Here is a 27,989-nt window from a genome sequence, read left to right as displayed (position 1 = left end):
ATTTTTCCAACACAATGACAGCATTTTATTTCAAACTCTGATCCCTGCCTTGTGATTACAAAGAGGATGCTGCTGGTTGTCTCTCACAGTCCTTGCTGTGGGAAAAACTGATATCCAATGTTCTCTGAAACATACTGTCTTTCATCTAGACTCAGAAGCTAGACATAAAATTTAAAAAAGAAGAGTGTCCATGGCCATGTTATACCTACCACCTGCTAGGGCCCAGTCATCAGTCGTGGTTGCTGAGGATGAGACTGCTGAAAAGACCTGAGCAGGATGGGAGAGAACAAAAGTAGTTCTTTCTATAGCATGATGGGAATGGGAGACTTCAAAGCTTCCAGCAGCCTCATCACCCAGGCTTCACCCTAGAAGTCATTTTTGTCATTAGGCTAGCTGAGGCTTCTGGGCCTCTCCTTGTGCCTCTTCATATTCTTCTTCTGGTTTCAGCTGAGGGCCAGGAATCATTACCGTCTGAAAGAGTAGGATGCCAAGTTACCCACCAACCAAGGCCATGGCTAACCCAGAAGAGCTTCACGCCTTGCTCCCACCCACCCAACCCACCCAGCCTTCCCTTCCCGGGTGGTGCATCACCCCCTCTCGCCACTAGGTGGAGCCCGACAGAGTGGCTTAGGAGACCACGAGTGCCTCAGCTCCCTTAAATCATACAAGCCACCTTACCTTAAGGATGGGCTGCTTAGGGGGTGCCCATGGGGGAACGATCTTGGTATGCATTCTCCAGCTTCCATAGGGGTTTGTCAACTGCTTTTCGAATACAACATACTCCAGGACATCCTTGGGTACATCTTCCTGTCCATACATCAACCGGCCAAACCGGTCATAGATGGCCAGAGTCTGCAAGGATAAAAGCAAATCTGGCCTCTTAGATTTTTTGGTGTGTGAGCGTGAGTTGTTTGTTTTATTGCCACACAACCTTCTTTTTTTGAGACAGAGTCTCACTCTGTTGCCCTGGCTGGGGTGCAGTGGCATGATCTCAGCTCACTGCAACCTCCACCTCCTGGGTTCAAGCAATTCTCCTGCCTCAGCCTCCCAAGTAGCTGGGATTACAGGCACGTGCCACCACTCCTGGATGATTTTTTTTTGTACTTTTTAGTAGAGACGAGGTGTCACCATGTTGACCAGGTTGGTTTCCAACTCCTGACCTCAGGTGATCCGCCCGCTTCGGCCTCTCAAAGTGCTGGGATTACAGGCATAAGCCACCACGCCCAGCCTGCCACACAACCATTTTTGAAACCACCATAAGAAAAATCTTTTTTTTTTAATTTTTTTTTTTTGGAGACAGAGTCTTGCTCTGTTGCCCAGGCTGGAGTGCAGTATGGTCTCACTGCAACCTCTGCCTCCCAGGTTCAAGTGATTCTCCTGCCTCAGCCTCCTGAGTAGGTGGGACTACAGGCACACACCATCATGCCCGGCCAATTTTTCTATTTTTAGTATACACAGTGTTTTGCCATGTTGGCCAGGTTGGTCTTAAACTCCTGACCTTGTGATCTGCCCGCCGTGGCCTCCCAAAGTGCTGGGATTACAGGCATGAGTTATTGTGCCCAGCCAGAAAAAATCTTAATGGGTAGAAAAAAAATTATCTCAGAATTCTGAATCTCGGACTATCTGATCAACTACTGACACTTTATTCTTACAAGTTCTTTGACAGGGGGCAGAGAGAGGGGGAAGTCAAGACCAAGGAGTGGGGCACAATGGCTCATGCCTATAGTCCCAGCACTTTGGGAGGCTGAGGTGGGCAGATCACTTGAGCCCAGGAGTCTGAGACCAGCTTGGGCAAAATGACAAGACCGGTATCTACAAAAAATACTAAAATTAGCCAGGCATGGTTGCGTGCCCCTGTAGTCCCAGCTACGTGGAGGCTGAGGTGGGAGGATTGCTTGAGCCCAGGTGGTTGAGGCTGCAGTGAGCCATAATCACATCACTGCACTCCAGCCTGGGTGACAGAATGAAACCCTTTCTTGGGGGGAAAAAAAATCAGGAAGAGTGGGAGAGAATATCCTCACACATGTCTTAGTAGAGCCTACATGTAACAGTGGGAAGGGGACAGCGGCACAGCAAGGAAGACAGATCACAGTGTACCTTTTGTTACTGTCTACAGTCCTGGGGCAACCATACCCAGCACTCCAGAGGGAGGTGCCCAAGCTCAGAGTGAAAAAAAGCTGGGAGGAAGGCAGACTAGTGCCTCTACCTGCCGGGTGTGCATGCGTACGGTGACCTGGCCATACATGTTGCCCTGGTTCATCATACTTGAACAGCGAACTTGAACAACATGGGAGGGCTCTAAAGATTCCACGAAGCTCCAGCGGACGGTCTTATATTTGATGTCCCAGGTCATGTCCTAAGGGCAGAGGAGAACAAGTTCAACTGCATTTTTCCCTCCCTTTAAGGAAGCTGGTGCTGCCACACTGCTCTCACTTCCTGCAAGACTACAGCCAACAGGCGGCACGTTTCCCACCACATGCTCTCTTGTGCCTATTTTCTCTCGCATCTTCCCAAGTTTCGATTAAGCTATTGGTCAAGCTCACCTGACAACTCTCTCTTCATCTAAATCACAACTTCAGACCCACCTTTCTCTTTGAGGACCCTTCTCCAAATCAATGAGAACCACATTGCAAACTGCCAGCATGCCCAATACACCATCATCCCTCCCATACACTTTCATAATGTGGCAATTATTGCATGTACTTGTATTGACGCATATATATATTTTTCCCACTCACCTATTAACAATGAAAAGTGGGAATTTTACAGGGCTATAAGGGCTAAACTGCTAGGACTTGGGAAGACCGATAGAAACTGAAGTTCTACTGATAGAAACCCAAGTTCTTTTTTTATTTATTTTTATTTTTGAGATGGGAATCTTGCTCTGTTGCCCAGGCTAGAGCACAGTGGCGCAGTCTCGGCTCACTGTAAGCTCCGCCTCCCAGGTTCATGCCATTCTCTTGCCTCAGCCTCCCGAGTAGCTGGGACTACAGGTGCCCGCCACCACGCCCGGCTAATTTTTCTGGATTTTCAGTAGAGACGGGGTTTCACCATGTTAGCCAGGATGGTCTTGATCTCCTGACCTCGTGATCCACCCGCCTCGGCCTCCCAAAGTGCTGGGATTACAGGCGTGAGCCACCGCACCCAGGTCCAAGTTCTTATTCTTGGATCTCTAACTGAACCACAAAGTTCTTATCCTTGGGGGTCCCTCCAAGTGCCTCACACTCCTGTAACCACTCAATATAAGCCTCATGAACTCTTGTTAAATCCCTCATGATAGTGCAGGCATATGGAGATGTGGCCTAGTATGGCCCATATCCAAGCCTCAGGACCTATGTTCCTGCCGTGTCATTACTGCTTGTTGAAGGACTTCTTTCATTTGCCAGGGCCCTTACCAGAGTCTGTGTCAAGACATTATCATTCAGCTACAAGCAATGAACCTTCAGCCTGTGCCTTAAACTTCCTACACTCTTAAAACTGATCCTTCTTAAGAAAAAACCAGGCAGGGTGCGGTGGGGCTCATGCCTGTAATCCCAGCACTTTGGGAGGCCGAGGCAGGTGGATCACCTGATGTCGGGAGTTTGAGACCAGCCTGACCAACGGGAGAAACCCCATCTCTACTAAAAATACAAAATTAGGCCGGGTGCAGTAGCTCACACCTGTAATCCCAGCACTTTGGGAGGCCGAGGTGGGCGGATCACGAGGTCAGAAGATCGAGACCATCCTGGCTAACACTGTGAAACCCGGTCTCTACTAAAAATACAAAAAATTAGCCGGGTGTGCTGGCGGGTGCCTGTAGTCCCAGCTACTCAAGAGGCTAAGGCAGGAGAATGGCGTGAACCCAGGAGGCGGAGCTTGCAGTGAGCCGAGATAGCGCCACTGGACTCCATCTCAAAATAAATAAATAAATAAAAAAAAAATAAATAAATACATAAATAAAAAATTAGCCAGGCATGGTGGTGCATGCCTGTAATCCCAGCTACTTGGGAGGCTCAGGCAGGAGAATTGCTTGAACCTGAGAGGTGGAGGTTGCGGTGAGCCAAGATCACACCATTGCACTCCAGCCTGGGCAACAAGAGTGAAACTCTGTCTCAAAAAAAAAAAAAAAAAAAAAGAAAGAAAGAAAAAGAAAAGAAAAACCAGAGATGACATCTAGAATCTGCCCACTCAGTCACCCCACAGTTCTAAGGAGGATGAGAACTTACTGGAAAACAGTGTTCAGTTACCAAGGTATGAAGTCGGTCATGGTCTGAGCTAGAAAAGAAAGCAATAAATATCATTTGACTACTGCTCTTAAAATACTCTGTATGAAGATTGAAAATGGCCCTGAAAATGGAAAACAATTCATTTTTACAAATGTTTTCGGCACATCTAGTATAAGCCAGGTATAAAATATGCTAAATTCTAGGGGCACAAAGACAAACAATAACGTGATTTACCAGAAAACCCTGAGATCTAGTAGCAGAATAAAATTATATTACAAATAAAAAATAAATTTTAAAAAAATTATGTTTAAGGCGGGCGTGGTGGCTCATGTCTGTAATCCCAGCACTTTGGGAGGCTGAGGCGGGCAGATCACGGGGTCAGGAGATCGAGACCATCATGGCTAACAAGGTGAAACCCCGTCGCTACTAAAAATACAAAAAAAATTAGCTGAGAATAGTGGCGGGCGCCTGTAGTCCCAGCTACTCGGGAGGCTGAGGCAGGAGAATGGCATGAACCTGGGAGGCAGAGGTTGCGGTGAGCTGAGATCACGCCACTGCACTCTAGCCTGGGTGACAGAGCGAGACTCCGTCTCAAAAACAAAACAAAACAAAACACAAAACAGACAACAAACCCTAGCTCCTATAGATACAAGATTTTAGGAGGGTTCCTAGCTGATGAGTCTCAAACCTAAGGCCATAGATTAGCTTCTTTCAGATACACAAGTGACTTTTCCAGTTTACTATGAGCAGTTTAGTTTAACTCTTTGTCCCCTTTGAAAAATCTTGCTCTCTAAGCCCAGAATGGGTAAGGGATTAGTTCTAACATGTCTATCTGCTTCCCTTTCATCTCTATTCCTAATAGGAAAGATTCCAAGTCATTTTCTCTACTGTAGGAACAGACCAGACTAGACTGAGCTGTGGTGACAACTACCATGATGACCACCACTGGCACCTCTGAGTGAACTCTTCCTCCTCACTATCCTGGCATAGAAGTCTTCAGTGGAAATAAACTCCATTTTCCATGAGTTCACTTACTATTTTGCAAGAGAATTTACTCTGAAAAGGTAGACATCTGCTTCTGCAACATAACAGATTGAGTTAATGTAAAACTACTTCTACTATAAACATTTAGAAATGTTGGATAAAATGGGCCTGGTGCGGTGGCTCATGCCTGTAATCCCAGCACTTTGGGAGGCTGAGGCGGGAGGATCATGAGGTCAGGAGATCAAGACCATCCTGGCCAACATGGTGAAACCCTGTCTCTACTAAAAATACAAAAATTAGCCGGGTACAGTGGCACGCGCCTGTAGTCTCAGCTATTCAGGAGGCTGAGGCAGGAGAATCGCTTGAACCCGGGAGGTGGAGGTTGCAGTGGGCCAAGATCGCGCCACTGCACTCCAGCCTGGCAACAGAGCGAGATTCCGTCTCAAAAAAAAAAAGGAAACGTTGGATAAAATGTAAAACAGACAAATACACTTTTTTTTTGGACTGCACCACTGCCCTCCAGCCTGGGCTACAGAGTGAGACTCTGGGACTACAGGTGTGTGCCACCATACCCAGCTTATTTTTGTATTTTTAGTAGAGTTGGAGTTTCACCATGTTGGCCAGGCTGGTCTCGAACTCCTGGACTCAACTGATCTGCCCGCCTCGGCCTCCCCAAGTACTGGAATTATAGGCATGCGCCACCACACCTGACCAAAAAATAATTTGACAGAAACCACCCCTAAGGAAACCCAGACATTGTAATTATTAGTAAAGACACAAATCAATATGCCCAATGAGCAAAGGAAACCATGGACAAAGAAGTAATGAAATCAGAAAAACAATGTGTGAACACATTGAGAATATCGCTAAAGAGACAGAAATTAAACAAGGGAACCAAACAGAAATTCTGGAGCTAAAAAGTACAATAAATTTTAAAATTCACTAGGGGGGTTCCACAGCAGATTTAAGCAGGCAAAGGATCAGTGAACTTGAGGATAAGGTAATTAAAATTACATAGTCTAAAATGCAAAGAGAAAAAATAATGAAGAAAAATGAACAGAACCTTGAGGGACCTGTGGGATATCATCAGGTATACCAAATACACATCATAGAAGTCCCAGAAAAAGAAGAAAGAAATGGATAGAAAAAAAATTTGAAGAAATAATGTGGCCAGGCACAGTGGCTCATACCTGTAATCCCAGCACTTTGGGAGGCCAAGGTGGGTGAATCACCTGAGGTCAGGAGTTCAAGACCAGCCTGGCCAACAGGGTAAAACCCTATCTCTACTAAAAAATACAAAAATTAGCCAGGTGTGGTGGCAAGCGCCTGTAATCTCAGCTACTTGGGAGACTGAGGCAGGAGAATCACTTGAACCTGGGAGGCGGAGGCTGCAATGAGCCAAGATCGGGCCACTGCACTCCAGCCTGGGCAATAAGAGTAAAGCTCCATCTCAAAAAATAAAATAAAATAAAAATAGCATGCAAAAAAAAAGAGAAAAAGAAATAATGGCTGCAGACATCCCAAATCTGATGAAAGACATTAATATGTACACTCAGGAAGCTCAAAAACCTCCTAGCAAGAGCAAGATAAACTGAAAGAAATCCATACCAAGAAACATTAAAACCAAAGTGTCGCCGGGCGCGGTGGCTCACGCTTGTAATCCCAGCACTTTGGGAGGCCGAGGCGGGCAGATCACGAGGTCAGGAGATCGAGGCCACAGTGAAACCCTGTCTCTACTAAAAATACAAAAAATTAGCCGGGCGTGGTGGCAGGCACCTGTAGTCCCAGCTACTCAGAGAGGCTGAGGCAGGAGAACGGCGTGAACCCGGGAGGTGGAGCTTGCAGTGAGCTGAGATCGCGCCACTGGACTCCAGCCTGGGTGACAGAGCGAGACTCCATCTCAAAAAAAAAAAAAAAAACCAAAGTGTCAAAACCCAAAGAATGAATCTTGAAAGTGGCAACAGGCTGGGCACAGCAGCTCATGCCTATAATCCCAACACATTGGGAGGCAGAGGCAAGAGGATCAATCACTTGAGGCCAGGAGTTCGAAACCAGCCTGGGCAACAAAGCGAGACCCCTGTCTCTACAAAAAATTAGAAAAAAAAAAAGAAAGAAAGAAATAAGGAAAGAAAGAAACAAAGGCTAAAGGGGATCCTTCAGGCTAAAATGAAAGGACACCAGAAAGTAACTCAAAACCACAAGAAAAAAACAAAAAACTCTAGTAAAAGTAACTACATAGGTAAATATAAAAGCCTGTATTACTGTACTTTTGGTTTATAATTCCTCATTTTTCATCCTATATGATTTAAAAGGCAAATGCATAAAACAATAATTATGAATTAATGTAATGGGCACCCAAAGCATAAAACTGTAATCTGTGACAATGAAGCAGGAGACACATAATAAAGTGGGAGAGAGAGACATATAGGAGCAGAGTGTTTGTATATTATTGAAACTAAGTTGATACTATTCAAACTAGGTTGAACTAGCCACCGCGCCTGGCTGTGTTTCTCTATTTCTGCAAAAACCACTGTTGAGGACGGGCGGTGGCTCATGCCTGTAATCCCAACACTTTGGGAGGTCGAGGCGGGTGGATCATCTGAGGTCTGGAGTTTGAGACCAGCCTGGCCACTTAATGGGAAAGGACAATCTCTTCAATAAATGGTGCTAGAAAAATGAATATTCTCATGCAAAAAAAAGCAAAAACATCACATATTTTTCACTATATACAAAAACGAACTCAAAATGGAGCAAAGACCTAAATGTGAGAGCTAAAACTATAAAAATCATAGAGAAAAAGGAAGGGGAAATACTTCATGACACTGGATTTGGCAATGATTTCTTGAATATGACACCAAAAGAAAAACCCGATGTGGTAACAAAAGAAAAAAACTTGAAAAACTGGATTTCATCAAAATTTAAAACTTTTTTGTATCAAAGGATACTATCAAGAGTGAAAAGACAGCGGGCACAGTGGCTCACGCCTGTAATCCCAGCACTTTGGGAGGCCAAGGCAGGTGGATCACCCAAGGTCGGGAGTTCAAGACCAGCCTGGCCAACATGGTGAAACCCTGTCTCTACTAAAAATACAAAATTAGCCAGGCATGGTGGCGCACGCCTGTAATCCCAGCTACTCAGGAGGCTGAGGCAGGAGAATTGCTTGAACTCAGGAGGCAGAGGTTGCAGTGAGCCGAGATCACGCCATTGCACTCCAGCCTGGGCTTCAAGAGCAAAACTCCATCTCAAAAAATAATAATAATAAAAGAGTGAAAAGACAAACCATAAAATGGGGGGAAATATTAGCACAGCATATATCTGATAAGGGATTAATATCCAAAATATATAAAGAACTCCTATAACTCAACAACAAAATAACAGCCTAATTTAAAAATAGACCTTTCTGGGCTGGGTGCAGTGGCTCATGCCTGTAATCCCAGCACTCTGGAAGGCTGAGGCGGGTGGATCATCTGAGGTCAGGAGTTCGAGACCAGCCTGGCCAACATGGTGAAACCCCGTCTCTACTAAAAATACAAAAATTAACTGGGCATGGTGGTGCATGCCTGTAATCCCAGCTACTTGGGAGGCTGAGGCAGGAGAATCACTTGAACCCAGGAGGCGGAGGTTGCTATGAGCTGAGATCGTGCCACTGCAGTCCTGCCTGGGCGACAGAGCAAGACTTCATCTCAAAAAAAAAAAAAAAAAGACCTTTCTTCAAAGAAGACGTACAAAAGGCCAATAGCACATGAAAAGATGCTCAATGTCACTAGCTATTAGGGAAATACAAAGCAAAACCATGAGATACCACACTTCACACCCATGAGGATGCCTATTATGAAAAGAAAAAGGTTGGGCGTGGTGGCTCCCACCTGTAGTCCTAGCATTTTGGGAGGCCAAGGCAAGAGGATTGCTTAAGCCCAGGAGTTTGAGACCAGCTTGGGCAATACAGTGAGACCCCATCTCATATATATATATACACATATATATATATTTTTTTTAAATAAAAAGGAAAGTGGCCGGGCGCGATGGCTCACGCCTGTAATCCGAGCACTTTGGGAGGCCAAGGCAGGTGGATCACGAGGTCAGGAGATTGAGACCATTCTGGCTAACATATGAAACCCCATCTCTACTAAAAATACAAAAAATTAGCCGGACGTGGTGGCAGGTGCCTGTAGTTCCAGCTACCCGGGAGGCTGAGGCAGGAGAATGGCTTAAACCCGGCAGGCAGAGCTTGCAGTGAGCCAAGATCGTGCCACTGCACTCCAGCCTGGGCAATAGAGCGAGACTCCATCTCAAAAAAAAAAAAAAAAATATATATATATATATATATATAAAGGAAAGCAATAGGTATCAGTGAGGATGTAGAGAAACCGGAATCCCTGTGCATTGGTCGTAGGAATGTAAAACAGTGTAGCTGCTAAGGAAAACCATATGGTGGTTCCTCAAAAAGTTTGGGTTTTTTTTTGAGACAGAGTCTCACTCTGTCACTGAGGCTGGAGTGCAGTGACACAATCATAGCTCACCACAGCCTCAAAAATCCCTGAGCTCAAGCAATCCTTCTGCCTTAGCACCTTGAATAGCTGGGACTACAGGCATGCACCACCATGCCTGGATGATTTTTTAAATTTTTTATAGAGATGAGGCCTCACTCTGTTGCCCAGAACAATCCTCCCACTTCGGCCTCCAAAAGTGCTGGATTACAGGTATAAGCCACCACCCAGCCCCTCAAAAAGTTAAACATAGAGTTATCATGTGATCCAACAACTTCAGTTCTGAGTATATACCCAAATGAATTGAAAGCATGAACTCAAACAGATACACGTACACCAACAATCACAGGAGCATTATGCCACAATAAAAGGTAGAAACAACCTGAATGTCCGTCACTAGATGAATGGATAAACAAAATGTGGTGTATATACATACAATGAAGTATTATTCAGCCTTAATAAGGAGACATATGTGGCCGGGCACAGTGGCTCACACCTGTAATCCCTGCACTTATGGAGGCTGAGGCAGGCAGATCACCTGAGGTCAGGAGTTCGAGACCAGCCTGGCCAACATGGTGAACCCCGTCTCTACTAAAAATACAAAAATTAACCAGGTGTGATGGCAGGCGTTTATAATCCCAGCTACTTGGGAGGCTGAGGCTGGAGAATCGCTTGAACCCAGGAGGCAGAGGTTGCAGTGACTGGAGATCAAGCCATCACACTCCAGCCTGGGTGACAAGAGTGAAACTCCATCTCAAAAAAAAAAAAAAAAAAATTAAAAAAATTAAAATAAAAATAAGAAGACACATGCTACAATATATATGAACATTGAAGACATCATGCTAAGTGAACTAAGCCAATCACAAAAGATCAAAAACTGTAAGATTCCACTTATGTGAGGTACCTAGATGCCTTCATCTGTTCAGGATGCTATAACGAAAATACCATAAACCAGGTGGCTTATAAACAACATTTATTTCTCACAGTTCTAGAGGCTGGGAAGTCCAAGATCAAGACACTGGCAAATTTGGTGTCTGGTGAGAGCCCGTTCCTCATAGATGTTGACTTCTTGCTGTGTCCTCAATGGGCGGAAGGGGTGCACAAGCTCCCTCAGGTCTCTTTTTTTTTTTTTTTGAGACGGAGTCTCACTCTGTCGCCAGGCTGGAGTGCAGTGGCGCGATCTCAGCTCACTGCAACCTCCACCTCCTGGGTTCAAGCAACTCTCTTGCCTCAGCCTCCCAAGTAACCGGGACTACAAGTGCATGCCACCACGCCCAGCTAATTTTTGTATTTTTAGTAGAGACGGGGTTTCACCATGTTGGCCAGGATGGTCTTGATCTCTCGACCTCGTGATCCACCTGCCTCAGCCTCCCAAAGTGCTGGGATTATAGGAGTGAACCACCACACCCGGACCCCCGGGTCTCTTTTATAAGGGCACTATTCCCATTCATGAGGGCTCCACTCTCATGACCTCATCACCTCCCAGAGGTCCCCCCACAGCCTATACCATCACCTTGGGGGTTAGGATTTCGACAAATGAATTTTCAGGAGACACTAACATTCAGACCATAGTATCAGGATGGGTAAATTCACAGAGAAATAAAGTAGAATGGAGGTTACCAGGTGATAAGGGAAGAGGGCAATGGGGAATTACTGCTTAATGGGTATAAAATTTCTGTCTGGGATGAACAAAATCTGGAAATGGATAGTGGTAAGAATTGTACAACATTGTGAATATACTTAATGCCACTGAATTATATACTTCAAAATAATTAAAACGGTAAATTGTATATTATGTGTATTTTACCATAAATATATAAAAGCTATTATTAATCTTATAATTTTTAAGATAAATGATTGTCTTAGATTTTTCTAAAATATCTATTTGTTAAAAAAAAATGCAGGAATACAAAATATCAAGAAAACTGTACCAACACTTTGGGAGGCCGAGGTGAGAGGACTGCTTGAGGCCAGAGTTCGAGATCAGCCTGGGCAACATAGCAAGACTCTGTCTCTACAAAAAATTTAAAAATTAGCCAGGTATGGTGGCATGTACTAAGTCCCAGCTACTTGGGAGGCTGAAGTGGGAGGATCACTTGAGCCTGGGAGGTCAGGGCAGCAGTGAGCCGTGATCGAGCCACTGTACTCTAGCCTGAGTGACAGCACAAGAGCCTGTCTCAAAAACCAAAAACAAGGCCAGGTGCAGTGGCTCATGCCTGTAATCCCAGCACTTTGGGAGGCTGAGGCAGGTGAATCACCTGAAGTCAGGAGTTCAAGACCAGCCTGACCAATATGGTGAAATGCCGTCTCTACTAAAAATACAAAAATTAGCTGGACATCATGGCATGCACCTGTAGTCTCAGCTACTCCGGGGGCTGAGAAGGGAGAATTCCTTGAACCCGGGAGGCGGAAGATGCAGTGAGCGGAGATCGCACCACTGCACTCCAGCCAAGGCGACAGAGCAAGACTCCATCTCAAAAAAAAAAAAACAAAAACAAAAACAAAAATGACAAGAACTAACCAAAACCCAAAAGAAACAAATAAGACAAGAGAAAATGGACCTATTGAAGACATAGATTTTGAAGTTATCAGACACAGGTTTTAAAATAATTGTGATTAGTATGTTCAAGAAATTAGATGACAGAATGGAGAATTTTACCAGAGATCTGGACACACTAAAAAAAAAAAAAAGAAAATTCTAAAAGTGAAAAACAGAAAATAAATAAAATAAATATAAAATTAAGAACTCGATAGGTAGGTTAACAGCAGATTAGCTACAACTGAAAAGAGGACAGGAAGATAGATCAGAGAATATCCATACTAAAGCTGGAGGGGGAAAAAAAGGTTGGAAAAATATAGAAAAGAGCTGAAGACACATTTGGCACACAGTGAAAGATCTAACATATGTGTATTCAGAACTACACAAGGAGACGAGAAAGTGGAGCAGAAGCAACATCTGAAGAGATGAGTTCTGACTGAGAATTTTCCAACACTGACAAAAAAAGCACCTAAAGATTTAAGAAGCAATATGAACCCAGAGCAGGATAAAAGACACACACATGGCCCAGTGTGGTGGCACATGCCTATAATCCCAGCATTTTGGGAGTTTGAGGTGGAAGGATCGCTTGAAGCCAGGGATTCAAGACCAGCCTGAGCAACAAGGCCAGACTCTGTCTCTACAAAAAAACTAAAAGGGCCGGGCACGGTGGCTCACGCCTGTAATCCCAGCACTTTGGGTGGCCGAGGCGGGTGGATCATGAGGTCAGGAGATCGAGACCATCCTGGCTAACATGGTGAAACCCTGTCTCTACTAAAAATACAAAAAATTAGCCGGGCATGGTGGTGGGCGCCTGTAGTCCCAGCTACTCAGGAGGCTGAGGCAGGAGAATGGCATGAACCCGGGAGGCAGAGCTTGCGGTGAGCCGAAATTGTGCCACTGCACTCCAGCCTGGGTGACAGAGCGAGACTCCGTCTCAAAAATAAATAAATAAATAAATAAAAATTTAAGAAGACAGAGATACCCATAGATAAATCACAGTAAATTACTGAATACTAAAGAGAAAGAAAAAAAATCTTTTTTTTTTTTTTTTTTCTGAGACGGAGTTTTGCTCTGTTGCTGAGGATGGAGTGCAGCGGCACCATCTCGGCTCAAAGCAACCTCTGACTCCCGGGTTCAAGCGAGTCTCCTGCTTCAGCCCCTCCCAAGTAGCTGAGATTACATGCATGTGCCACCACACCTGGCTAATTTTTTTTTTTGTATTTTTAGTAGAGACAGGGTTTCACCACATTGGCCAGGCTGGTTTCGAACTCCTGACCTTGTGATCCGCCGGTCTCGGCCTCTCAAAGCGCTGGGATTACAGGCGAGAGCCACCACGCCCAGCCCGAGAGAAAATCTTCAAAGCACACAAGGTCAGCTGGGCATGGTGGCTCACACCTGTAATCCCAGCACTTTGGGAGGCCAAGGTGGGCAGATCACAAGGTCAGGAGTTCAAGACCAGCCTGGCCAATATGGCGAAACCCTGTCTCTACTAAAAATACAGAAATTAGCTGGGCGTGGTGGCAGGCACCTGTAGTTCCAGCTACTCAAGAGGCTGAGGCAGAAGAATCGTTTCAAACTGGGAGGTGGAGGTTGCAGTGAGTCAAGATTCCGCTACTGCAGTCCAGCCTGGGCGACAGAGCGAGACTCTGTCTCAAAAAAAAAGATAAATAAAAGCACACGAAGTAAAAATAAATTTTAACAAAATGAAAAAAAAAAGTTAATTTCTCAACAGAAACAACAGTAACGCTGAGGAGGGTGGATCACCTGAGGTCAGGAGTTTGAGACCAGCCTAGCCAACATGGCAAAACCCCGTTTCTACTAAAAATACAAAAATTAGGTGGCTCACGCCTGTAATCCCAGCACTTCGGGAGGCCGAGGTGGGCGGATCACTTGAGGTCAGGAGTTCAAGACCAGCCTGGCCAACATGGTGAAATCCGTCTCTATTAAAAATACAGAAAATAGTCAGGTGTGGTGGTGTGTGCCTGTAATCCCAGTTACTTGGGAAGTTAAGGCAGGAGAATTGCTTGAATCTGGGAGGCAGAGGTTGCAGTGAGCCAAGATCACGTCACTGCACTCCAGCCTGGGCAACAGAGCAAGAGTCCATCTCAAAAAAAACAAACAACAAAAAAAAACCAATGTTTTGAGAAATAAAACAAGGCTGGGCATAGTGGCTCACATCTGTAATCCCAGCACTTTGGGAGGCTGAGGCAGGCAGATCAGATCACCTGAGGTCAGGAGTTTCAGACCACCTGGCCAACATGGTAAAACCCCATCTGTACTAAACATACAAAAATTAGCTGGGTGTGGTGTCATGTGCCTGAAATCCCAGTTACTTGGGAGGCTAAGGCAGGAGAATTGCTTGAACCCAGGAGGCAGAGGCTGCAGTGAGCCAAGATTGCACCACTGCACTCCAGCCTGGGTGACAGAGCTAGACTCCATCTCAAAAAGGGGGAAAAAAAAAATGACCGGCTTACATAGCCTGGGCAACATGGTGAAATCCCATCTCTACAAAAATATGAAAACTAGCAGGGTGTGGTGGTACACCCCCAGAGTTCCAGCTACTCAAGGGGCTGAGATGGGAGGATCGCTTGAGCCCCGAAGCTGAGGCTGCAATGAGCTGTGATTGCACCACTGCACTCCAGCCTGGGCAACAGAACGAGACCGTCTCAAAACAAAAAACAAAAACAAGAACAGCCTGGGCAACATCGCAACATCCCATCTCTATTCAAAATAAATAAATTTTTTTTAAAGAAATAAAAGTAAAATTAAATAATTAATGGATTTTAGACTACAGGTTTTTGGTCCCACCTGAAGCCTAGCCATAGGAGCCACAGATCAAAGAATGCCAGCAACAGTCCACGGCTAGTACTTAAGATATTCTAGCCTCCTAATGTTGATTCTTCATCTTCCTAGCAGCCCTAACTTGGATGAATCAAGAAAAAGCTGGGTGGCCAGGTATGGTGGCTCATGCCTATAATTTCTTCACTTTGGGAGGCCAAGGCAGCAGGATTGCTTGAGCCCAGGAATTTGAGACCAGTCTAGGCAACATAGCAAAACCTTGTCTCTACAAAAAAAAGTTTATTTTAATTAGCTCGGTGTGGTGGCAGATGCTGGTGGCCCCAGCTCTACTTGAAGGACTAAGTAGAGTCCTTGAGAGAACCACTTGAGTCCAGGAGGTCAAGGCTGCAGTGAGCCATGATCATGCCACTGCATTCCAGACTGTGCAACAGTGAGACTCCATCTCAAAAAACAAATGGGGCCGGGCATGGTGGCTCACGCCTGTAATCCTAGCACTTTGGGAGGCCGAGGCAGGCAGATTGCCTGAGGTCAGGAGTTCGGGACCAGTCTGGCCAACATGATGAAACCCCATCTCTGCTAAAAATACAAAAAAATTAGCTGGATGTGGTGGCGTGTGCCTGTAATCCCAGCTACTTGGGAGGCTGAGGCAGGGGAGTTGCTTGAACCAGGGAGGTGGAGGTTGCAGAGAGCCAAGATTGTGCCATTGCACTCCAGCCTGGGCGACAGAGTGAGACTCCATCTCAAAATAAAAAATAAAAAAATAAAAGTGGAGGGAGAGCTGGAAATTTTCACAAGAAATATATTCAAAATAACCAAGGAAAGGGAAATGAAGATACGTAAGACAAACACACAAAAAAGATCAGGATGAATTCAGGGGTGAAAAAGGCAGCTATTCGCACAAGGTCCCAACACTTGCAGGTGGAACTGAGACAGACCAAATGGTAGAAATTCCGAGAAGCAGAGAGGGGAGTGAAAGGCAGCTTCAGTCACTAATTACTTCCAATATAGGAAGTTCTCTCACTCTAGATCTCTTACCTGAAGGCAGAAAACAAATTCGTGCAAAGCAAAAACAAACAAACAAACAAAAAAACTATGCCTAAAATAATAGCTAACTGCTGAGAACAGAATGGGTAAAGATAGTGAGTTCACTTACTTGTTTAGACAAAGGTGAGCTTCAATAAAGATATCCTTAGCTTTTTCAGGGAAGTCCTTTATTTTAAAGTTGGCATCATAGTCTTTTATCCTCCGGATTCTGTAAAATTAAGCCTGAGTATTACTTCTAAAGGTCTTACAATTCAATAATTCACAGCCTACACTGACCTCCATTCATGTCCATCCACTTAATAATTGTTTTGCTTTTTTTTTTTTTTTCTTTTTTTGAGTCTCGCTCTGTCACCCAGGCTGGAGTGCAGTGGCATGATCTCGGCTCACTGCAAGCTCCGCCTCCTGGGTTCACGCCATTCTGCCTCAGCCTCCTGAGTAGCTGGGACTACAGGCGCCAGCGACCACACGCGGCTAAATTTTTGTATTTTTAGTAGAGACGGGGTTTCACCGCGTTAGCCAGGATGGTCTCGATCTCCTGACCTCAGGATCCACCCACCTCAGCCTCCCAAAGTCCTGGGATTACAGGCATGAGCTACCATGCCCAGCCAATAATTGATTTTTTAATGCGTCAAGTCCTGGAAATTCAATCTTCTCCCTCTTAAATTAAGCACTCTAAAGAAAGACTAAGACTTCTCATAGTGAAATTTCAGAATTCTAGAATCAAAGATAACATATGCACTAAAAACAAAAAAAACGGGTTTCATACAAATGCTCAAGAGTCAAAATAGGCCAGGGGCAGTGGCTCATGCCTGTAATCCCAGCACTTTGGGAGGCCGAGGCAGGTAGATGACTTGAGGTCAGGAGTTTGAGACCAGCCTAGCCAACACGGTGAAACCCCATCTCTACTAAAAATCCAAAAATAAGCTGGGCGTGGTGGTGCGCACCTGTAATCCCAGCTACTTTGGAGGCTGAGGCACAAGAATCACTTGAACCCAGGAGGCAGAGGTTGCAGTGAGCAGAGATCGCACCACTGCATTCCAGCCTGGGTCACAGAGCGAGACTCCATCTAAAAAAAAAAAAAAAAAAAAAAAATTAGCTGGGCATGGTGGTGCTGTCTGTAATCCCAGCTACTCAGGAGGCTGAGGCAGGAGAATACTTGATCTTAGGAGGCAGAGGTTGTAGTGATCACACCACTGCACTCCAGCCTGGGTAACAGAGAAAGACTCCATCTCAAAAAAAAAGAGTCAGAATAACACTGGGCTTCTTTTTTTTTTTTTGAGACAGTCTCGCACTCCGTCACACAGGCTAGAGTACAGTGGCACAATCTCGGCTCATTGCAACCTTCGCCTCCTGGGTTCAAGCGATTCTCCTGCCTCATCCTCCCCGAGTAGCTGGGACCACAGGCATACATCACCCCGCCCCACTAATTTTTGTATTTTTAGTAGAGATGGGGTTTCACCATGCTGACCAGGCTGGTCTCGAACTCCTGACCTTGTGATCCACCTGCCTCAGCCTCCCAAAGTGCCGGGATTATAGGCCTGAGCCATGGCACCTGGCAACACTGGGCTTCCTAACAGCAACATTAGAAGTTACAAAGACAGGCTGGGTGCGGTGGCTCACGCCTGTAATCCCAGCACTTTGGGAGGCCAAAGCAGGCAAATCATGAGGTCAGGAGATCAAGACTATCCTGGCCAACATGGTGAAACCCCGTCTCTACTAAAATACAAAAAATTAGCCAGGCGTGATGGCATGCACCTGTAGTTCCAGCTACTCGGGAGACTGAGGCAGAAGAATCGCTTGAACCCAGGAGGCAGAGGTTGCAGTGAGCTGAGATCCTGCCACTGCACTCCAGCCTGGGTGACAAAGCGAGACTTCGTCTCAAAAAAAAAAAAAAAAAGAAGTTATAGCTGGGCACGGTGACTCAGGTCGGTAATCCCAGCACTTTGGGAGGCCGAGGTGGGCGGATCACAACGTCAGGAGTTCGAGACCGGCCTGGCCAATATGGTGAAACCCTGTCTCTACTAAAAATACAAAAATTAGCCGGGCATGGTGGCGAGCACCTGTAGTCCCAGCTACTCAGGAGACTGAGGCAGGAGAATTGCTTGAACCCAAGAGGCAGAGGTTGTAGTGAGTCAAGATCACGCCACTGCACTCCAGCCTGGGCGAAAGAGTAAGACTCCGTCTCAAAAAAAATAAAAATAAAAATAAATTACAAAGACAACAGAGCAGTGCTTTTATTATTCATTCACTCATTCATTCATTCATTCATTCATTCACTGAGACAGGGTCTCACTCTGTCACCCAGGCTAGAGTACAGTGATGCCATCAGGGCTCACTGCAGCCTTGACCTCTAGGACTCAAGCAATCCTCCCACTTCAGACTCCCAAATAACTGGAACTACAGGTGTGCACTACCACGCTTGGCTAATTTTCACTTTTTTTTAGTTTTTGTAGAGACAAGGTCTCACTGTGTTGCCCAGCTGGTATTCAACTCCTGCTCAAGTGATCCTCCTGCCTCAGCCTCCCAAAGTGTTGAGATTACAGGCATGACCCACCACGCCCAGACTTCAAGCAGTACTTTTAATTGAGGAAAAAATTATTTCTATCGCAGAATTAAATACCTGGGCAAATTATAAATGAAGTGGGAGAAAAAAAGAAAGACTTCTTTTTAGACTTGCAAGATCTTATTTATCCACCATGCAGCCTTTCTCAGGAAGCTGCTAGAAAATGTGCTCCACCAAAGTAATGAAATAAACTATGAAACCATAAAGACATAGGATCCAAGCAGCAGGGAATACAATTTAAGAGGGAGGCAATCAGTCTGACCAACATGGTGAGACCCCGTTTCTACTAAAAATACAAAAATGAGCTGGGCGTGGTGGCACGCGCCTGTAATCCCAGCTACTCAGGAGGCTGAGGCAGGAGAATCGCTTGAACCCGGGAGGCGGGGGTTGCAGTGAGCTGAGATCGCGCCACTGCACTCCAGCCTGGGCAACAGAGTGAGACTCAGTCTCGAAAAAAAAAAGAAAAAAGAGGGAGGTAAGAGGAATATTAGATCCTAAGATGTACAGTTGGCCTTAAGAAACTAGTCCAGATTAAAACAGGTAAGAAGACTCCAGGAGGGATTTCTTGAAAAAAATGAAATAAAATATTTAATGTTGCAGGGTGTGGTGGCTCACGCCTGTAATCCCAGCACTTTGGGAGGCTGAGGCGGGTAGATAATGAGGTCAGGAGTTCGAGACCAGCCTGGCCAATATGGTGAAACCCCGTCTGTACTAAAAATACAAAACAATTAGCCAGGTGTGGTGGCACACACCTGTAGTCCCACCTACTGGGGAGGCTAACGCAGAAGAATTGCTTGAATCTGGGAGGCAGAGGTTGCAGTGAGCCAAGATCACACCATTGCACTCCAGCCTGGGCAACAGAGTGAGACTCCCTCTCAAAAAAAAAAAAAAAAAAATTGGCCGGGCACGGTGGCTCACGCTTGTAATCCTAGCACTTTGGGAGGCCGAGGCGGGCAGATCACGAGGTCAGGAGATCGAGACCACGGTGAAACCCCGTCTCTACTAAAAAAATACAAAAAATTAGCCAGGCGTGGTGGCGGGCGCCTGTAGTCCCAGCTACTCGGAGAGGCTGAGGCAGGAGAATGGCGTGAACCCGGGAGGTGGAGCTTGCAGTGAGCCGAGATTGCGCCACTGCACTCCAGCCTGGGCAACAGAGCAAGACTCCAGTCTCAAAAAAAAAAAAAAAAAAAAAGATTAATGTTTTGAATGCACAGAGAGGAAATTACATAACCCATAGTTCCATAAGCAAATGAGCAAATTAAGACACTTCACTTCAGAAAAAAAAATATATTATGCAGGAAAGAAAAAGTATTCATAATGTACTATATAACTCAGCTGTCAACAGCATTTTCCAAGTTATAACAATATAAATAGAGAATTTGATTTAATCAAAGTGTTAATTTAAGTGTGTTAAAGGAATTTATCCCAGGGATGTGAGGTTGGTTTAATATTTGAAAATCAATTAATAAGGCTGGGCACAGTGCCTCACGCCTGTAATGCCAGCACTTTGGGGGGTCAGGGAGGTGGATGACCTGAGGTCAGGAGTCCAGGCTGCCTAACATGGTGAAACCCTGTCTCTACTAAAAATACAAAAATCAGTGGGGCATGGTGGCGTGCACCTGTAGTCTCAGCTACTCAGGAGGCTGAGGCAGGACAATCACTTGCAGAGGCTGCAGTGGGTTGAGATGGAGCCACTGCACTCCAGCCTGGGCAACAGAGCAAGACTCCATCTCAAAAAAAAAAAAAAAGAAAGAAAGAAAAGAAAATCAACTAATATGTCATCATATCAACAGAATAAAGAACAAATATCACATGATCATCTCAATAGACACAAAAAAGCATTTGACAAAATCTGACACCCCTTTATACTCTTTTAACCTCAAAGCCTTGCTTGTACTGTTCTGTTTCCCTAGAATGCTATTCCTCACCACACTTCTCAACCTGGCTAACTCTAAAAAAAACCAACTTTTTTTTTTTTTTTTTGAGATAGAGTCTCACTCTGTTGCCCAGGCTGGAGTGCAGTGGTGCAATCTGGGCTCACTGCAACCTCCACCTCCTGGGTTCAAGCGATTCTCCTGCCTCAGCCTTCCGAGTAGCTGAGATTACAGGTATGTGCCACCATGCTTGGCTAAATTTTGTATCTTTAGTAGAGATGGGATCTCACCATGTTGGCCAGGCTGGTCTCGAACTCCTGACCTCAGGTGATCCGCCAGCCTTGGCTTCTCAAAGTGCTAGGATTACAGTTGTGAGCCACCGCATCTAGCCACAATCCCAACTTTAAATATCATTTCCTCAGGCAAGTCTTCTCTGATCTCCCAGACCAAGCTATCTTTTTCTTTTCTTTGAGACAGATCTTGCTCTGTCGCCCAGGCTGGAGTGCAGTGGCGCAATCTCGGCTCACTGCAAGCTCTGCCTCCTGAGTTCATGCCATTCTCCTGCCTCAGCCTCCTCAGTAGCTGGGACTACAGGCGCCTGCCACCGCGCCTGGCTAATTTTTTGTATTTTTAGTAGAAACGGAGTTTCCCTGTTAGCAACGATGGTCTCTATCTCCTGACCCCGTGATCCACCTGCCTCGGCATCCCAAAGTGCTGGGATTACAGGCATGAGCCACCGTGCCCGGCCATTATCTTTCCCTGTCATATGCTCCACGGCACTCCTACTTCACTACACCTATAATTATTTAATTGTGTGCGATCAGTATTTAATGACTGTTTTCCTCCCCTAGAAGAGAACTGCATGGTAAAACCGTATGTGCTTTGTTCATCATCACCATGGACCCTGCTCACAGTCCAGGAGAGAAATACATAAGAGGAAACTGCAGTACAGAGTTATTAGGAGAAATAAATACAAGTGTGCAATTATGATCACAGCAAAGGCAGCACCAAAAATAGTCATGGAGGCCTTAGAAACAAACGTGATAGCCAGGCATGGTGGCTCACGCCTGTAATCCCAGCACTTTGGGAGGCCTGAGGCTGGTGGATCACCTGATGTCGGGTGTTCAAGACCAGCCTGACCAACATGGAGAAACCCCGTCTCTATTAAAAATACAAAATTAGCTGGACGTGGTGGCACATGCCTGTAATCCCAGCTACTCGGGAGCTGAGGCAGGAGAATTGCTTGAACCCAGCAGGCAGAGGTTGGGGTGAGCCGAGATCCACCACTGCACTCCAGCCTCGGCAACAAGAGTGAAACTCCATCTCAAAAAAAGAAGAAAAAAAAAAAGTAGGAGGGGAAAAAGACATTTCAGGCAAAGGAAAGGATGTGCAAAGACAAAGAGGAATGGTACAGTACTGGCAAGGAACTGGCAATTAGTTTGGAAATGCTAAAATTTAGGATGAGAAAAATGGAATAAGGACAAAGAATGATGGTGGAGAAAAAGGCAAGGACCAGATTATAAAAGCTTTGTATACCACTGAAGATATCTGGATTTTATTCTTTGGTTAACAAGAAGCCATAAAAGAGTTCTAAGCAGGGAGGTGATATGATAAAATCTTTTTTACTATTTTTTTTTTTGAGACAGAGTTTCGCCCTTGTTGCCCAGGCTGGAGTGCAATGGCACGCTCTCAGCTCACCGCAACCTCCGCCTCCCGGGTTCAAGCGATTCTCCTGCCTCAGCCTCCTGAGTAGCTGGGATTACAGGCATGTGCCACGACGCCCGGCTAATTTTGCATTTTTAGTAGAGACGAGGTTTCTCCATGTTGGTCAGGCTGGTTTTCAATTCCCGACCTCAGGTGATCTGCCCACCTCAGCCTCCCAAAGTGCTGAGATTACAGGCGAGAGCCACCGCACCCAGCCAATAAAATCTATATGTAGAGAAATAAGTCATGGCCATGTGAAGAATTCATACTGACTCAACATACTTATGCACATAAACCTATACATGATTTAGATATAGTCAGAACGGCTACTCTGGGCACACTGTCCTATGGGGTGGCCCTGCTCTGCAATGAACAGTACAAATTTTAAAAAAAGAATAAATACAGTCAGAGCTAGACTGGCCGGGTGTGATGGATCACACCTGTAATCCCAGAATTTTGGGAGGCTGAGGTGGCAGGACTGCTTGAGCCCAGGAGTTCGAGACCAGCCTGGGCAACATAGTGAGACCCCTGTCTCTACAAAAAAAATTTCTTTTAAAAATTAGCCAGGTCGGCTGGGTGCAGTGGCTCACGCCTGTAATCCCAGCACTTTGGGAGGCCAAAGTGGGTGGATCACGAGGTCAAGAGATTGAGACCATCTTGGCCAACATGGCAAAACCCCGTCTCTACTAAAAATACAAAAATTAGCTGGGCGTGGTGGCATGCGTCTGCAGTCCAGCTACTCGGGAGGCTGAGGCAGGAGAATCGCTTGAACCCAGGAGGCAGAGGTTGTGGTGAGCTAAGATATCACGCCACTGCTCTCCAACCTGGGCAACAAGAGTGAAACTCCGTCTCAAAAAAAAAAAAAAAAAAGGGGCCAGGCGTGGTGGCTTTCGCCTGTGATCCCAGCACTTTGGGAGGCCGAGGCGAGCCTCCTGAGGTCAGGAGTTCAAGACCAGCCTGACCAACATGGAGAAACCGTGTCTCTACTAAAAATACAAAATTAGCCGGGCGTGGTGGCATATGCCTGTAATCCTAGCTACTCAGGAGGCTGAGGCAGGAGAATCACTTGAACCTGGGAGGCGGAGGTTGCGGTGAGCCAAGATCATGCCATTGCACTCTAGTCTGGGCAACAAGAGCAAAACTCCATCTCAAAAAAAAAAAAGAAATTAAATATATGATTAAAAAAGGATCCTATACACTCCAAAGTCAACTACCTAACTGATGTGACAAAAATTACCAATAAAGGCAGGGATGCTGAGAATCAGAAAGCTCACATTATTTTGCATTAAATACAAACTCTAGTACAAAGGAGAAAATACCATCATGTTATTAAGAGAATGATATCCAACCCAATTAACCCAAAAAGGTCTCTTTGGAATAAAGTAGCAACAAGAAATTGTTATTCTAATACCAACATCCAATTGTCTCAGACACCTACGACACTTGTGATGCCATGGTCTTCTTCATTCGTTCAGTTCTCTCTATCAGTCCCTCCTTTGAAAGAGATGATATGCGTGCATCACCCTCAGGAGGAACATAGGCATCAAATATACCAGCTGCAATAAGGGAAGAAAAAAATTAAGAAAGTGTTGAAAAACTGAGAAAAACTCATAAAATTGAAGTAATATAAAATTGGGAAGGATTGTGGATATGAAGTAGACTAATGAAACAGACTTCCATGTAGAGAGAACTATGTTACACTAGAAAAAAACAGAACAAGGCCGGGCATGGTGGCTCATGCCTGTAATCCCAGCACTTTGGGAGGCCGGGGCGGGCGGATCACAAGGTCAGGAATTCAAGACCAGCCTGCCCAAGATGGTGAAACCCCATCTCTACTAAAAATACAAAAATTAGCTGGACACAGTGGCAGGTGCCTGTAATCCCAGCTACTTGGAAGGCTGAGGTAGGAAAATCGCTTGAACCCAGGGGGGCAGAGGTTGCAGTGAACCGAGATCGTGCCACTGGGTGACAGAATGAGACTCTGTCTCAAAAACAAACAAACAAACAAAAAAAAACAAAACCAAAAAAGCAAGAAAGATTTAAGTCTTCTCTCAGAGCCTCAGTTTCTACTTCCACAAAATGGAGAAATTTCACTCTTGCCTTCTAGGGACAGTGTGAAAGTAAGTTCAAAGAACAGCTTCATGATATACAGTGTGTATAAGGTTAATCATTATTGACGTTGAACTGACTTCGTGCTTAATTAAATATTATCAATCATAGTCTAAGTCATCCCAAGTTCCAAAAGATCTCTGACAGAAGGATCCCAGGTCGGGTCCCAGAAATACCTCACCTGTACAGGCCAGATGTATGGAACGGTCCGATTTTTCTGGAGGAATAACCAATCCTGCTTTCCGGGCATGTTGCATAAACTCCTTTTCTGTTTTAAATTTAGGTTGATAAATAGGAGGTGTGAAACGTTTTTTAGTTCTTACTGGAACTATAGCTGCGGACTGAGTCACCAGAACTGGCTGGAAGGTAGAGGAAAGGTTAGGAACCTAGAAAAAAGATCTACTATCTTTTACAAACTCTAAGCAAAGCACTATAGAGAGGGAATATCCAAAGAATGCTTCAGGAACAATTATAAAACAATATCACAGGGAAAAATGCATTAGGACCTTAATACTTACGGCTGTCTCTAAATACAAGACAGTTAGCAACCTTTATTAACATCACATTTACTAAAGGCTTTCCTTTAGAACTTTCCACAGTACAGGACTATGCTAATTCCTACGGATACTGAGTTGATTAAAGCAAGTTTCAAAAACTGATGGTGATGGGGAAACGCCAACTCAACACTGAAATGGGCAGAATACTATTCTTTATTATTTTATTTTTTGAGGCAGATCGCTAGCCTGGAGTGCGGTGGCACGATCACGGCTCACTGCAGCCTTGACCTCCTGGGCTCTAGCTATCCTCCCACCGCAGCCTCCCAAGTAGCTGGGACTAAGGAGTGCGCCATCACACCCGGCTAATTTTAAATTTTTTTTGTAAAGACCAGGTCTTACATGTTGCCCAAGCTCATTTCGAACTCCTGGGCTCAAGCCATCCTTCCGCCTCGGACTTCCAAAGTGCTGGGATTACAAGTGTGAACCACCGCGTCTGGCCCTGAATGCTATTCTTAAAGCATAAGCAAAGTCCTCTTGTAGGCATCTGCTCCATATTTACTCGTGACATTTTGCTCATTCTATCCGGAGTCTCGCTGTAAACTTTATTCTGTCGTTTTAGCACCCAACTGACCAATAAACCCTCGAAAGACCAGACCTTTTCTCTCTGATCATGAGGTTTGCTCAGACAAGGGCAGTGACAGTATGGGACGCCCTCATTTTCGGCTACTCTTCAACGTAGTTCATTTATAAGAATCGAAGATTAGGGAGTCCACCTTCCAACCCATTACTTGTCTCCCCTTTAATATCTCCTCGCCAGACAGACCCAAACCAATTCGGAAAAACGTAATCCCCGTTAATTCACTCGCTCTCACGGCCCTGTCTAGGCTATCCGCATTCGACCACTGAGCTCAGTAGCTAGGTCCTGTCCACCTAAGCCTCTTCCCCGGCCTAGGTATGACTCGTATTGTCCCAGCTCACCAAGGACAATTGCACAGAGAGTATTTCCCTCGACTCTGTCCTCCTCCTCTAGCCCCTAGGGTCCTATCGGCCCCGTCCCTACCCACCTGCCGAGACCACCAGCCCAAAACCCTCGATAAAAGAGACAACACTTGAGGTATGGGGGCTGCCATCTTGTTCCCGCAAAGGCCGCCGGGAAGGGAGCTGAGAGTGAAGAGCGTCGGGTTGGAGAAAAGCCGCATAGGGTGGAGCTAGCACAGGAGTGGAATTTTCCAGGGAGCGCGCCCTCCGCCGAAATGTGAGCAGCGAGGACGCGCACGTGCTCGCGGGACTGGGGGAGGGTGGAGTAGGGAAGGCGGCGTACGGCCGCGCGTGCGCAGGGAGACAGCGTTTGGCGTAGGGTGGAACGCACTGTTGTCACGCGCCAGCGAGAGCGCCTGAACGCGAGCTGCGCCTGCGCGCGAGGCTTTCTGAAGGCCGGGGAATGGGCATTGCTGTATGCTTGGCACATTGCCGTTTATTCCATTAGTTAAAAAAGGAGAAGTAGGCCGTACGCGGTGGCTCACGCCTGTAATCCCAGCACTTTGGGAGGCCGAGACCGGTGGATCACCTGAAGTCAGGAGTTCGAGACCAGCCTGGCCAACATGACGAAACCCCGTCTCTACTAAAAATACAAAAATTAGCCGGGCGTGGTGGCGCGCGCCTGTAGTCGCAGCTGCCTGTAGTCGCAGCTGCCTGTAGTCGCAGCTGCTGAGGCAGGAGAATCGCTTGAACCCAGGAGGTAGAGGTTGCAGTGAGCCGAGATCGCACCACTGACTCCAGCCAGAGCTAGACTCCGTCTAAAAAAAAAAAAAAATTGGGCGTAGAGTGGAACGCACGGTTGTCATGCGCCAGCAAGAGAGCGCCGGGCTTGGTGGCAGGCGGCTGTAGTCTGAGCTACTTGGGAGGCTAAGGCAGGAGAATCCTTCGAACACAGGAGGCGGAGGCTGCAGTGATCTGAGATCCCGCCACTGCACTCCAGCCTGGGTCTCAGAGAAAGACTTTGTCTCAAAAAAAAAAGAGATTGACTACTATGTTCTACTATGTTTACTAAAGCAGAAGACACGTGAATTGACAAAAATATTTGTGATTTGTCATTTCGGAAAAGAGTCACAGAGCAATTACGTAATTTACTTAAGGTTAGATAGATAATAACTGGCAGAACCGAGATTCGAATCTAAGCAGTCTAATTCCAGAACCCATGCAGGTAACTGCTACGTGCTGCTTCACGTTAAGTTGTTAAAGGATTCGTGATGTTGGGATCACCCTGGTAAATTCAGTAGTGTAAACGTTGCTGAAAGGCAGACACTTTCCACACTTAGCCGTTGGTTATTATTCTGCCAATTACAGCTTACAGAGCTCTTATCTACAACACTTTGCAATAAGTTAGGAGCTACAGGCTGTACATACAAGAAATTTCAGGCTGAAGTAGAATTGCTACAAAGGTCGAAGCAAAGTGCTGGGGACTATCAGAGGAAATGAAAGATTACTTTTGGGTTTGGAGGTCACGTGTTGTTGTTGTTGTTTTTGGAGACAGAGTCTCGCTCTGTCACCCAGGCTGGAGTGCAGTGGCACAATCTCGGCTCACTGCAACCTCCGCCTCCCAGGTTCAAGCGATTCTCCTGCCTCAGCCTCCAGAGTAACTGGGATTACAGGTGCACGCTGCCATGCCCGGCTAATTTTTTCTATTTTAGTAGAGACGAGGTTTCACCGGTTGCTCAGGCTGGTCTCTAACTCCTGAGCTCAGGCAATCCGCCCACCTCGGCCTCCCAAAGTGCAGGGATCACAGGCGTTTTTTAAAGCTTGACTTCTCAGCTATGTTGTGCATTCTTTCATGGTAAGAATTTCCCTACAAGTTCTAGCCACAGTATTGAACCTATAGCACAACACATTAATAGTGACATGAAATTAGGTGCTGTATGTATGTGTTGAAGAGTATGTGGGGCCGTGTGGGGTGGCTCACACTTGTAATCCCAGCACTTTGAGAGGCGGAAGTGGGTTAGATCCCTTGAGCCCAGGAGTTCGAGACCAGCCTGCCCAACATGGCAAAACCCCATCTCTACAAAAAATAAAAAAATTAGGCCGGGTGCGGTGGCTCACACCTGTAATCCCAGTACTTTGGGAGGCCGAGGCGGGCTAATCACGAGGTCAGGAGATTGAGACCATCCTGGCTAACACGGTGAAACCC

General features: G+C 45.8%; 1 protein-coding gene across 2 annotated transcripts; it reads right to left on the bottom strand.

Moving 5' to 3' along the window:
• Position 1: 1 nt before the first annotated feature.
• On the bottom strand, positions 2-26,024 carry MRPL45 (mitochondrial ribosomal protein L45). 2 transcript variants are annotated; one of them, XM_032163391.2, is made up of 8 exons: positions 25,870-26,024; positions 24,490-24,667; positions 23,638-23,755; positions 16,168-16,266; positions 4,206-4,254; positions 2,207-2,356; positions 679-852; positions 2-471 (listed from the first exon to the last, which is right to left on the bottom strand). In XM_032163391.2, exons 1-8 carry the CDS (start codon positions 26,002-26,004, stop codon positions 385-387), a joined length of 990 nt encoding a protein of 329 aa, XP_032019282.1. In that variant the 5' UTR covers positions 26,005-26,024; the 3' UTR covers positions 2-384. The 2 variants fall into 2 exon arrangements, with proteins under 2 accessions (XP_032019282.1, XP_032019283.1); XM_032163392.2 differs by lacking the exon at positions 2,207-2,356.
• Between the last annotated feature and the right edge of the window lie 1,965 nt (positions 26,025-27,989).

Source organism: Hylobates moloch, unplaced genomic scaffold (assembly GCF_009828535.3).
Source record: "Hylobates moloch isolate HMO894 unplaced genomic scaffold, HMol_V3 SCAFFOLD_10, whole genome shotgun sequence".
Classification (NCBI taxonomy): Eukaryota; Metazoa; Chordata; class Mammalia; order Primates; family Hylobatidae; genus Hylobates; species Hylobates moloch.
Note: the sequence above shows the minus strand (reverse complement) of the source record. Positions and strands in the feature narration are given on the sequence as shown.

What these genes read in the sequence shown, in the direction of transcription:
- MRPL45 (XM_032163391.2), bottom strand. Translation starts at nt 26,004, where the DNA reads ATGCGGCTTTTCTCCAACCCGACGCTCTTCACTCTCAGCTCCCTTCCC. An exon ending in CATACATCTGGCCTGTACAG is followed by an intron (nt 23,756 to 24,489) that starts GTGAGGTATTTC and finishes CCCTTATTGCAG; the next exon opens with CTGGTATATTTGATGCCTAT. An exon ending in CTAAGCAGCCCATCCTTAAG is followed by an intron (nt 472 to 678) that starts GTAAGGTGGCTT and finishes CTACTCTTTCAG; the next exon opens with ACGGTAATGATTCCTGGCCC.